A 12,633-nucleotide genomic window follows, 5' to 3' on the forward strand; every position below is an offset into this window, starting at 1 on the left:
ATTAAAAGGGATCTGTGTCTGTTACTCCCCTGTGCTGCTTTCTGTCCTTTCTGTCCTACTATTTCCCTGCTGCTAAGATTGTATTAAACAGCGATATGCACTGTCCATTTCAGATCTCTTTAAATACTCCGGTTCAGTACTTGATGAAAAGCTTACAAATACCACTCAATTCATTGTCAGTTCTTTTTAATACTATAAAACCAGGAAGCTTTTGAAAGGCTGTTATTATGATAGACATTATACATGTAACCAAGTCTTGAATTTGGACCAAGGCTAGCAATTCAATATGATAGATTTTTTGTTAAAATAAACCACAGATATAAATATAGTAGAGAAGTGAGCAGAAGAAATTTATCAAGAAGGTACAAACAGATATTTCCTGTTAATAGTTTGTTAAAATGGGAGCAGAGACTGTAACATGAATTGAAGACACAAGTAGTTAATCCTAAGAGTTACTATTTTTTTAAAGTCTCAAGGCAAGGTGGTCAGGACTCCCTTTGTCCACAGATTTTAAGCAAAGAATAAAGGGATTCTGTGAACTAGTAGTTGGCAGACCCTGCTAACAGGAACATAATGTTTTTCTCTGTTGCCTTCTTCTACAGGTTGTGACTGCTATTTCCAATTCATATTTACTGAAGAAGGAATTGGAATGGCACTATGCTAAGAACCTTTCCAGTCACCCACACATAATTGGGATGTTTAATTAAGTGATGCACTTAATATGCAAACCCAACACTTTCAGAAGTGCTCCAACTGAACTAAATTATAAAGAAGAAAGTGTGCTTATGTCAAACAACAATGTGGGTCCATTTTTATAATTCCTAAAATTACTCTTTAAATTCATCTGAGTAGAGTCATGATCTTTGCTTTGTCTCCTAATAATATTTCTGACCCCTTCAATGAGGTACAGATAAAATTCCAATGCAAACACATTTATGAACATAAATATTTTAAAGTTATTACCTACTTATTCTAGGATAATCCCTTATTTTTTTTTCTTTTTACTTTTCCCATTCAAGAGAGTTTTAGAATTTTCCCTCTCATTATGTAAAGATAACTTAATCTTTATGTCCAATTACTCAGGGCTTCTTGTGCACAGAGTGACACAAGTAAGTTTTGGCTTAATATTATCTAATAAGAAAATACGTAAAGGTAAATGGAACCCTTGTTTGCTTCATAACTATGGCAGGTTATATCTGTCAAAAAGTAACTATGAGGAGGTTAAAAAAAAAAAAAAAATCAGAAATCTTGCAGTGTTGGCTCTATTTCTTTCCTTAGCCCTTGAAGTTGACTCATCAGATTACGGTATTCACTAGAACATTCACTCTTAATCAGCTATTCTTTTGATGGTAGACCCATTGGATTTTTATTTGCCTTATCACCTGAAAGATCTGAGATAATTTCTCCCTTCCTGCATATATCACACATCTGATTATTGGTTCCTCATTAGAATATTGGCATTAATCCAATTATATAGCTAAATGGGAAGTATTTTCTTAAGTTTAACACTGTACTTGCTAAGCTGTGAGTTTTTCAGAAAGTTATTTATATATTTTTTTTAAAAAATGATGTTTTTGTCTGTTTCAATACTAATAAGTATTATAATCTCTAAATATTTTTGTATGTATTCAGTTACATCTCTCTTTTTTTTATCAATTGCTAGAGTATCTTGTGGAGCAAAGAAATGCAATGGTCAATAACAGAAGTGATGAAAAGGGAATAAAGAAAATGTGTCATTAAAAATTATCACTAAAAAATGGAGTTCTACATTTTAAAAATTAAAATTTGCAAACAAGGCAAAGGGAGCAGTCTACATATAACACATAATTAACATTTGTTGGAGAAAAAACCCTGAATTTCTATTTATTAAGACAATTTATATTTTTAGTAATGGTAGTTTTGTTTTTTGTTTTTTTGTTTTTTTTGATGAACTAGTGATAGTATTGGCTTATTTATAATGTTTGAAATTCCTCAGGAATGTACCGTTGCTTTCTAACCTTAGAAAGATTAATGAAGAGAGTGAATTAATGTGTCTTTGAAAATAGAAAAAGATTACTTAATTAATTAGGAAAAAAATTAATCTCTCTCTGTGTGTGTGTGTGTATGTTTTATGAAAATGGAGAGTCAATTAGTTGTATGTTAGTTGGTGTATCTTTATGTCTGTTTTAGGTGATAGTTTCCTAAAGGGACAGCCAAAATCTGCTTATAATTTGCAACACATCACACACATGCAAGCACTAAATACATATGATTTCAGGATGGCCATGATGTGATGGATACTGCTATTTGTATGGTATTCACAAATCATTTTAACCTTTAAAAATAATTAAAACCACATAATGAAAGGTCTTATGAACTAAAAAAAAAAATACAAAGGTAGATAGTTTGCTTAAGTTTACTCATATACCAAGTAAGTTATAATATTATCAAATTACAGCATAGGCTTAAATAGAACTATAAAATTGCAATGTATTATGGCATGTCTCTATTCATAGAACTATTCCTGTAAAATTCATTTGTGATTACTGTACATAAAGTACATTTATTTGTAGATAAGAGATAATTAAGTGAAAACATTAGATTTGACAAGCTTCTTATCCAATGATTAACTTTATAGAGGGGTACATATTTATATGTACATTGTTATACACATATGTGTAATTTCCACATCAATCTGTATACTTTGTATCTGTTTTTCTGTCTATTTCTAATCTGTTTTAGCACCTTTTAAAATTTTAACCTGTCCTTCTCTGTCCTTTCATTTCTGTTTCATTCTTTGCTATTTGAATAGATTAAGAGATTGATGATTGTTGGAAGAAAAATTGTATCTGTAGATAATTTTTTTCCCAAACTGCTTATCTTAAACAGTCTGTTTATCAAATAACAAGTAATTAAGTAAACTGACAATCAGATTTTTTAAATAGCACAACACTTGGGCAACCACTGCTTTTTATTATAATAAGTGGAATATACATATATATATGTATTTCTGTATATTCTAAAAAAAATCCAGGAATATTTTAAAAAGCCACTGAGTTCTCTTCTGTTGCGTGTTTCTCATGTTACAAAATTAGACCTAATTCATCTATTTTTCAAGTTATTAATAAGGGAAAAAGAAGACATAGCTATTTTTCAGTATTAAATATAAAGGTTGTTTTTGTTGTTTTGTGTAAGACAGGAATTAATCCACTCTGGATTTCTTTTTTCTTTTTTAATCCTAACCTCGCTTTCATTATTAATTTCCCCTGTCTTTATAGCATAAAGTCTAGACTGCAAAAGTTTGAACTGCATTAATAATGACTATTAAAATAAATTGTGAACCATGCCTATTAATCTTTTTCTATTTTCAAAGACACACTGTCCCATAAATTTGTTCTAGAGCAGTTATTTATATAAATATTTGCTTTTATTTACAGTAAAAGTGAATTGTTTTTTCTAGGAAAGAAAGTGATTGCTTTTTCAAAGGTTGCAAAGTTGGCACATTGACAAGTTGTTTGATTATGCTGGTTAGTACAGCAGTGCTTCCCACAGAGCCCCTGAGTGAACTGAGCATGCACCTCAGGCTGCACTCTCCTGAGCACTTCTGCCTTTCCCATCTTCTCCCAGTTCTCCTTTCTGGGGCTTTTCTCTATACTGTATTTTCCTCCCTTGCTTCTTTTTACCTTTATCTTTCTCTGATTGCTCCTTTTCTTTTCTCTTGTTTTCATTCTCACAAACTTTTAAGAGAAAGGAAATGGTCAAAAAGAAACTTTAAACTATGTTTTTTTTTTTCCTCCCAGTTTAATGAATGACTTTGAGTACGCTTTAGATTTCTGGAGTGTGTGATATCAAGTTAGTTTCTTGAAATAAGAAAATGTTTAAAGAAGGAACTAGAATACTGGCTTGATTCCTCATTTTAAAGGACCTCTCTAGATAGCTGTTCTTCACAGATAGATATGTATCCATAAATACTCCTAGATGAGTTACATATGCTCATTTTTTAGCACTGTATATTCTCTGTATATATACAATTTTGAAGTTGGTGATTGTGTAAAACAAGTATATTCTACATATGCTTTTTACTAATTAATATATTTTATATATGCATATTATTTCCAATTGTTTAATTTTTATTATTCATTTTAATCACACCTTTAAAACATTTCAAAAGGCTTTTTCCTTTTCCCCAATGTGGCATTGATAAGTTGTGAAATATTGAGAACAGTGCCATGAAGTTGTTTATTTTTAAGTACACTAGTCAAACCCAAACATCTTCACATATTATGTAAGAGATGTGGAGTATAGAGTGGGAGTCTGATGAATTATGATGCCTCCAGAAAGCTAGCAGCTAAATGCTGTGATACTTTAAATGCTTTTCTTAAATAGTTTTAAAATATATAAAAATATTGGCCATTAGTGCTTGAAGAGCTTCTGAACAATGACGTATGGTTTGAAATAGGTTAACAGGCACTTGATCATGACCTCCCTTTCCCTTTCTTCCTCTGCAAGGTGCCCGTGTCAGTGGCCATGATGACTCCCCAGGTGATCACCCCTCAACAAATGCAGCAGATCCTTCAGCAGCAAGTCCTGTCTCCTCAGCAGCTCCAGGCCCTTCTCCAGCAGCAGCAGGCAGTCATGCTGCAGCAGGTAATGTGGGTTACCTGCTGTGGTGCTCTAGCGCCACTCAGGAGGTGTACACCCCTGTTGACAGTGTGATGGACATATTTGACCACTTGGTCTCTACTTAAAGGCACAACCTAGCAGCATGCTAGAACATAAATATAGCATCTTAATTGTGGAACAGAGTCAGAAAATTCGATTCCTTAAACTTTTTAAATTTATTAAAGTCTAGAATCAGAGCAGAAACAGAGATACTTTAAAAATGGAATAAATCAGTATATAACATGTATTCACATGCCTAGATAACTTGATTTGTAAACCTCCCAAAGATGTGCAAAGATACATGTCACATAATTGTTGCTCTTAAAACACTTAACACTTTTAACACTCCAGTGAGTTCATACAAATATGAAATTTGAACATTTTGTTGACATAAAGAAGTGCCATCCTAAATTTTCCTTTTCAAAATATGCTCATTATTTAAATAGAGTCTACTTATTAGAATTGTTAGGAGGCTAAGCCACAAGTTTATGAAATTCATCTTCTGTAAATAATAAAAATAGTGTTCCTAATATATGCCTTATTGGAGACTTGTGCATATATAAAGTTGACTTTATATTGTAAACTCACTCAGCATAGAGAAAATAGTGTGCTTTACCTAAATTCTTATAGAGTTAATTACTTTGCTGTCATCTGTGCTGATGACGACAGGCTAGTTACTAAATTTCTAAGTCTGACACTGTTCTGAACATCTGACGGATTGAATTGTTTTTCCAATAAAAATTGAACCTGACTTTGTGGAGCTAGCTTGATTATTTTAAGTTGTAGAGTAGAACCTTTTTTTATATGCTTAGTAGGACTTCAGATGGAATAATTTAGGGCATTAATTTGGCTCTGGCCCTTTAGAATACAGATTTTCTATACCCTCTTGTTTAGGATTTTTTGGATTCTGGATTGGAAAGTTTCAGAGCTGCCTTGGGAAAAAAAAATGTATGTAGAGCTGTCTCTTTGAATACAATGCATTTTTGTTGTTGTTTTTCGTGAATCTTAACGGCTACTCTGCCATGTGCCAGTCTAGAAGAGTTTAGGAGATTTATAATACATGAAACTTTTGCCTTTATTTATTAAAGTCAAAATGGTTTATTCAGCAACAACTACAAGAGTTTTACAAGAAACAGCAAGAGCAGTTACATCTTCAGCTTTTGCAGCAGCAGCAACAGCAGCAGCAGCAACAGCAGCAGCAGCAGCAGCAGCAGCAACAGCAACAGCAGCAGCAGCAACAGCAGCAGCAGCAGCAACAGCAGCAGCAGCAGCAGCAGCACCCTGGCAAGCAAGCAAAAGAGGTAGGACCCGGGTATCTCATTGATAGCTAAAAGTATGAGGTTGAGAAGGAGCTTTGAGGGGCAGGGAGAGTCTTAGATCTTTCTGTAACAAGGCTCTTGCTGTCAAAGATGGAGTATTATATATTTTTACTGAGCTTAATAACAGTGACAGTAGAACTCTCCTGCTCCCCTTTTCTTGTAGCATGGGACTTGAAAGCCACAATCCAAAGCTGCTGTCGTCTAATGTTCACTAACGAATCAGTGTTCAAAGAGCAAGCTGTGTGGTGGACAAAGTGCTGATTATCTTGTGCTCACTGAGAATCTAAGTTGGTGAGGGAACCTTATTTTTCTCAGTGGTGCAGCTCAGGAAACATGCATGCAAATTTAGCCCATTGTTGGGGGTGGAGAACCAAGAGGAAAAACTGGTTGAGCACAGATTTCAAAGTCACAGGCCCCTGATTAATGAACTGCTACTGTAGGTTTGGAGTGGCGAGTAGAAAGTTACAGTTTGATATGCTCATAAATCAAACTGACAAGCTGGCTTCTCAGGCCTAGCTTGCACTTGTCAGCAAACTGCATCAAATATAAACATAATACAAACAAAACATGTTGAAGTAGTTAAATTGATCAGCAGGTATCAGGGCTGTTGTCTTCAAGCTGCCCATTATGCAAACGTACAGGAAACAGTTGTGACCTCCTGAGGCTTTGTTTCTGTTTGGATTTGTGAATAGAATTTCAGACAGCCATCAACTACAGAATAGAAATTGCTCCCTTATTTCTCCGGAGGCTTTGGGCAATCCACATGACTTGCTCCATTATGCAGTCTGTTTTCCAGTGAGCGCATCAGAAGTTTCTCTTTTCCCCAAACTAAAAAGGAAAGGTCTTCCACAGCAGCTTGTCTTCCTCTGAAGTGTGACTGCCATCTCATAGCCTCCTGAGTCCAAAGAACTCTGGTTTGTCTTGTAATGCCTCACAAAATTGGAAGTTATACTTTTGCTTATAATAAGGGCACTTTTTTTTTTGCCTTGAACATAATTCTGCCTTTAATATATTCCAAAAAGAGAGGAGAGGAATAGAGAGAGAGCCAACAGGCCTGTCCTGTGAGGGCTACAACCCAGTTTCCTAATAGATCACTAGAGACCATACTCGTGGACCTCTGCAGATCAAACTTATTCAGTTGGAAAAACCAAACAGAGTATTGTGGAAGCTGAGCAATTCTATAAAGTGTTATTCTTTTCGTTTTGATAATTTGTTATCATCTGTAATAAGCTGATTTTTAGAAGTCTGAACCTCTGTTAAAATATGCTATCCCTAGACCTTGTTCTATACTCTCAATGCAAGTTCCTTGGTTCTCTGCTGCTGTTTAATATTTGAGAGAAAGGCATCTGCAATCTAGAACCTGCTCCCATTCTGTCCCTGAACTTTGACCATGGAATGACCGAAAACTCACCAGGGCAATGAAAGGAGCATACCTTTCTCAGTGTGTGAGCAGTTGGTGCAGACCTTGTTCCCTGCTGTTTACTGGGTTCGGTTTTCTGACACCAGCAGCAGCAGCAGCAGCAGCAGCAGTTGGCAGCCCAGCAGCTTGTCTTCCAGCAGCAGCTTCTCCAGATGCAACAACTGCAGCAGCAGCAGCATCTGCTCAGCCTTCAGCGTCAGGGACTCATCTCCATTCCACCTGGCCAGGCGGCGCTTCCTGTCCAGTCGCTGCCTCAAGGTACAGACAAAATGTTGTGCACACTTCATCTCTAGTCTTGCACTTTCTACCATCCCATGGCCTGTCTTATACCTTGAGAAATTTTGTTTTTATGGCCTTCAAGTTTATTATTACAACATCATTTGTTATTATGGTTGTTTGACCCATCTTCCCGTATACTGCTTTCAGATGTGTAGTTAAACTGCTTTCCAGTGTTTTGTTAGATATTAAATGTGTATTTGTTGTTCTTATGGGCAGAAAATAATTTAAAAGAGCATCAGAATTCAACCACTACTGAACATAGAGGGGGGTCAGTTGGGAATTGGTTTACTGGGAAGGCACTCCATTTAACATAAGTGAGTTGAAAATGAGTTTTGGTGGATAACTGATAAGAAAAAGAAAAAAAAAATGTCTCATCTTTATACAGAAATCCCCACATATAAAAGGGAAACTATGTATTTCTATAGAGCACATTTCCAAGTTATGCTTTGTGTAACCCCATCTTATATCGTAGGACTAAATCAATCCTGTTTTCTCTACTATTAGCTATACAGATAGTGGGAATTAGAGTTTTTAAAAGCAGCCTGAAATAGAAGCTATATATCTGTTTGTTTGTTTGTTTGTTTCAATATACGAAAAGTTGGAATGTACTCTAGTGCTGTTGTATATGCAGGAGTCTGAACTCTTGGGGAAAAAGTCTAAGTGAAATAGAAAAATAATGTTGAGCAAATGACTGCGCTAAAGTTCTCAATTCAGGTAGAAGTCATATCTCATTAAACTTCATAAAAATATAGTCTCACTAGCATTTGGATTTTGTTGGAACACACATTAATCCAAGTGTGAACTTTAATTCAAGTCAGTTGTATTTGTCACAGAGGGGTTCGTGTTGTAGTATTCACCACACATTTTGCTGAATCTCTGGGACTCTGAAATAAAGCAAGAACAATTACATTTACAAAAAATTAAATTAGGTAAATAAAAGTCAGTTTTCGAAGTGCACATGGTCATCATTTGTGGCACATTACCATTTTTCCCTTTTTATTTATCAAATTACCATTCCTAGGCTTATTTTCCCAATTTCCCTCTGATTTCACATCTTTGAATTCATCTGACTGACATGCTCTTAGGAAATCAGCAAAGATAAAGTTTAAACAGCAAAAGAGAAACAAGGTACAAAACATACATTTCTGAGTTACTCCTAGGAGAATTGGAATAAATTGTAGGGTCATCATAGTAAGGATTGTCCATGCACAGATTATTAATATAATTTGAGAACAAATTAGGAAGGGGAGAAAAGCAAGGTGCTTATAAATTAATTAAATGTAAACATGGATTTCTTTGATACAAACTTCAGTAAACAGAAGCCACAAGTTTGTCTTGTTAAATAATTAAATATGATCTGTATTTGGGATCTGATAACGTGAGGGTGTGAGGGTCTCCACATAGGAAATCATGATTTACCATAATCGTAATTTAGTCAAATAATTTAAACTTTTCAAGAAATTTTAAAATATGTGTTCATAGAAACACAGTAGAAATTATTTAAAATATATTTGTTTGGCTATATTCTTCCAAAACAAGTGAACTTATCTCATTGAAGAATGACATTTATTATGATACAATCATTCTATTAGTTTTCAACTGGAAATTTTTTCTCATTTATGAGTAGTCTTTTGGTAGGATTATTTCTTCCCCATAACCCTGACTTCTATTCTGAAAAAGATATATGCGAGATAAAGTACAAAGAACAGACCACATTTAGGAAAAGAAAGTATATCGGAAAGCAAAATTTGGTTTGGTTTGAACAGAATGTTTATACTTTAAATAAATCCATTTAAATAAATGAAGGGACAATATTTTAGTTGGTTGACTGACCAGTGTTTTTGTTGGTGCCAAGAAATCTACACAAACTCTTCATCTTTATATTTTACACGGTTTAGATGATTAAATGTGAATTGTATCACCATGAAGACCTGTCTGTCAAATAGGCAGAGCACGTCAGACACACCAGCTACACTAAAGAAATATATAGTTCCACGTCCACATCTGTGGGTTCTGCATTAATGGATTATTGTCCATGGACTCAACAAACTGTGAATCAAAAATATTTGAAAGAAAATGTCATCTATACTGAACATATACAGACTTCTTTCCTTTGTCATTATTCCCTATGCAATATAATACAACAGCTACTTACACAGCCTTGACATTGTATTATGAATTGTAAGCAATCTATAGATAATTTGAAGTATATGTGAAGATACAGTAAGTAGGATATAAGTGGATCCTCCACCATTTTAAGTAATGGATTCCAGCATTGTAGATTTTAGTATCCTTGGGTGTCCTAAAATCAATCCCCCACAGATATAGAGGGACCAGTACAATGTTATCATACTGTGTTGGAATCTCACAAGCAGAGTGGAAAAAGTAAAGAAACAACAACTGGATAATGTGAACCTTCAATCATTTCTTAGTTACTGGTAATTTCAGGTAGCAGTATCATGAACACTTTTATCTGAATCATTTGTATCTTACTGTTTATTTCAGGTAAAATTACCTAGAACACTTTTATTATTAGTTTCTTAGTTCACTTTGCCCTAGATTTTTCAGTGGTTGATTCATTAACCATGAGTAAAAGTTATATAAAATCAAAGGGGAATTACATGCGCCGCAGTCTGGCTGGGCACAAAATCACAAGCCACCACACACCTTGTAGATTCAAACAGCAACTCTTTATTCTTGAACTCACTGGCACTTTACACACACGTTCTGGGCAAATCCACGTTCTGGGCAAAATTCACACACTCCACCGGGCTCTGAATCCCAAATACTCTCTGAACTCAACGGGAACTCAAAGAGCTGGCGAGCCTGAGGCAGCAGGATACTCCCTAATCCCAGCAGGATACACCCTAAACCTGGATCCGCCCTGGTCCTTGAGCAAGGTCACCTTACATGCAATGTCACTGCAAATGACCTGGGTCATGCCATGCGTCATACCTACTTGGCAGTGGCTCTCAGCATACATGCAATGATGGATGGTGTTCTTTCTCTTAAAAATATATCATATTTTGTTTATCCCCATGATTTATCTCAATTTCTTAAGGTTACTTTAAAAGTATAACTTATTAAACTATACAAAAAGTATATGTAAATATCAGGAATAAAGTTACATAATTTTGATAGAGTAGCAAATTTATAGACACTTTTCTCTAAAGTTATATAGTGTAAATATTTTAATACAAATTACTTGAAATATTAAGCATTTAAAGTTATCATGAGTATTCTTAGAATATTGACTTTTAATGTATAATATGTAATTAAATAACCATCTCTATATTTTGTATATAGAGTGACAGTAGGTACAAGGAATCAAATAAAAACAGGTAGATTTGCAAAACAACCTTGAATAATATGGTGATATAAAGCTACTAAATACATGGATAGCATAGTTTATATATTAATTGGTAATTTAATTTAGTGAAATATTTTAATGACCTGGTGCCATGTACTGCTGGTTAGGAAATGGGAAATTGGGCAGGAACTTTAGACTTTAGTATGTTTCTAACATCAGGAAAAGGTTTGTGTATCCTGATGCACAATATATTCACACATTGACTCTGACCCAGTATTTCCCCTTTATCCAAAGTTTTGCTTTTCTCCATTTCAGTTATCTACAGTTAACTACACTCCACAAATACAAATGGACAATTCCAGAAATAAACAATTCATGAGATTTTAATTGCTCCCTATTCTAAGTAGATGATGACATCTTACACCATCATGTTCTGCTCCATCTAGAATGTAAATCATAGCTTTGTGCAGCATATCCATAGTCTACAAGGTACCCCCCCATTAGCCATTTAACCCTCTCAGTTATCAGACTGACTGGCACATTATTGCAGTGCTTATGTTCAATTAATGCTTACTTAATAATTTCTACAAAGTGCAAGAATAGTGATGCTACCAATGCAGATATGCCACAGAGAACTGTAGTGTTTCCTTTAAGTGAAAAGGGGAAACTTATCAACTTAATGAAGGAAGGAAAAAAATCCTCTGTTGGTTCCTAAGACTCACAGTAAGAACAAATCTCCTATATATGAAATTGTGAAGAAGAAAAAAAGAAATCATGCTAGTTTTCTGTTGCACCTCAAACAATGAAAGTTATGACCACAGTGCATGGTAAGTGCTTAGTTAAGATTGAAAAAGCATTTAATTATAGCATTCAGTGTTATCCATAATGTCAGGCATCCACTGGAGGTCTTGGAACAGATACTCTGATAAGAGGATTATTTGGCTGGGCGCAGAGGTGCATGTTTGTAATCCCAGCAACTTGGGAGGCTGAGGCAGGAGGACTGTGAGTATAAAGCCAACCTCAGAAACTTAGCAAGGTCCTAAGCAACTCAGCGAGACCCTGTCTCTAAATAAAATATATAAAAGGTCTGGGCATGTGGCTCAGTGGTTAAGTGTCCATGGGTTCAATCCCCAATATCAAAGAAAAGCAGGGGGAGGGGGGAGCAACTATTGTATATTATTTCACTCCAACTTTTTACAGATTTTAAGTTTTTAAAAGTTATTCAAAGAATTAATTTTCATTGTATATCTGAAAGACCAAACAGGCAATGGTAGGTTCTAGTCAGAGCTATATTAAATTATACAACTAGATGAGTTTGGAATCAGAGGGTTGTTGTATAATAAAGAAAATGAACTCTTTTGAAATAAAACAGAATAATGTGGGCTGCAGTTGTAGTTCAGTGGTAGAGCACTTGCCTAGCATGTGTTTGGCACTGAATTCAATTCTCAGCACCACATTAAAAAAAATAAAGCTATTGTGTCCATCTACAGCTAAAAATATTTTAAAAACTAACTAAATAAAATAGAATAATGTCCTTTATGCTCATTTAGGAATATGCTGAAAATAGTCTTTGGCCTCATTATTCAGCCATAATCAGCACTTTAACTTTGACAGTTCTTTGCTATGTAAGCCTAATAGCCAACTGCCCACGTCACCACTTCTGG

At 34.8% G+C, this 12,633-nt stretch overlaps 1 protein-coding gene across 3 annotated transcripts in view; it reads left to right on the forward strand.

Moving 5' to 3' along the window:
* Window positions 1–12,633, forward strand: part of Foxp2 (forkhead box P2) — a 554,181-nt gene that overhangs the window by 483,367 nt on the left and 58,181 nt on the right. For all 3 annotated transcript variants that reach the window (XM_071612711.1, XM_027926404.2, XM_027926406.2), the window contains 3 exons: window positions 4,489–4,626; window positions 5,748–5,942; window positions 7,467–7,638. In XM_071612711.1, coding sequence (XP_071468812.1) covers window positions 4,489–4,626; window positions 5,748–5,942; window positions 7,467–7,638 — 505 coding nt within the window. The remainder of the gene's footprint in view (window positions 1–4,488; window positions 4,627–5,747; window positions 5,943–7,466; window positions 7,639–12,633) is intronic.

This window comes from Marmota flaviventris, chromosome 1 (genome assembly GCF_047511675.1).
Source record: "Marmota flaviventris isolate mMarFla1 chromosome 1, mMarFla1.hap1, whole genome shotgun sequence".
Classification (NCBI taxonomy): domain Eukaryota; kingdom Metazoa; phylum Chordata; class Mammalia; order Rodentia; family Sciuridae; genus Marmota; species Marmota flaviventris.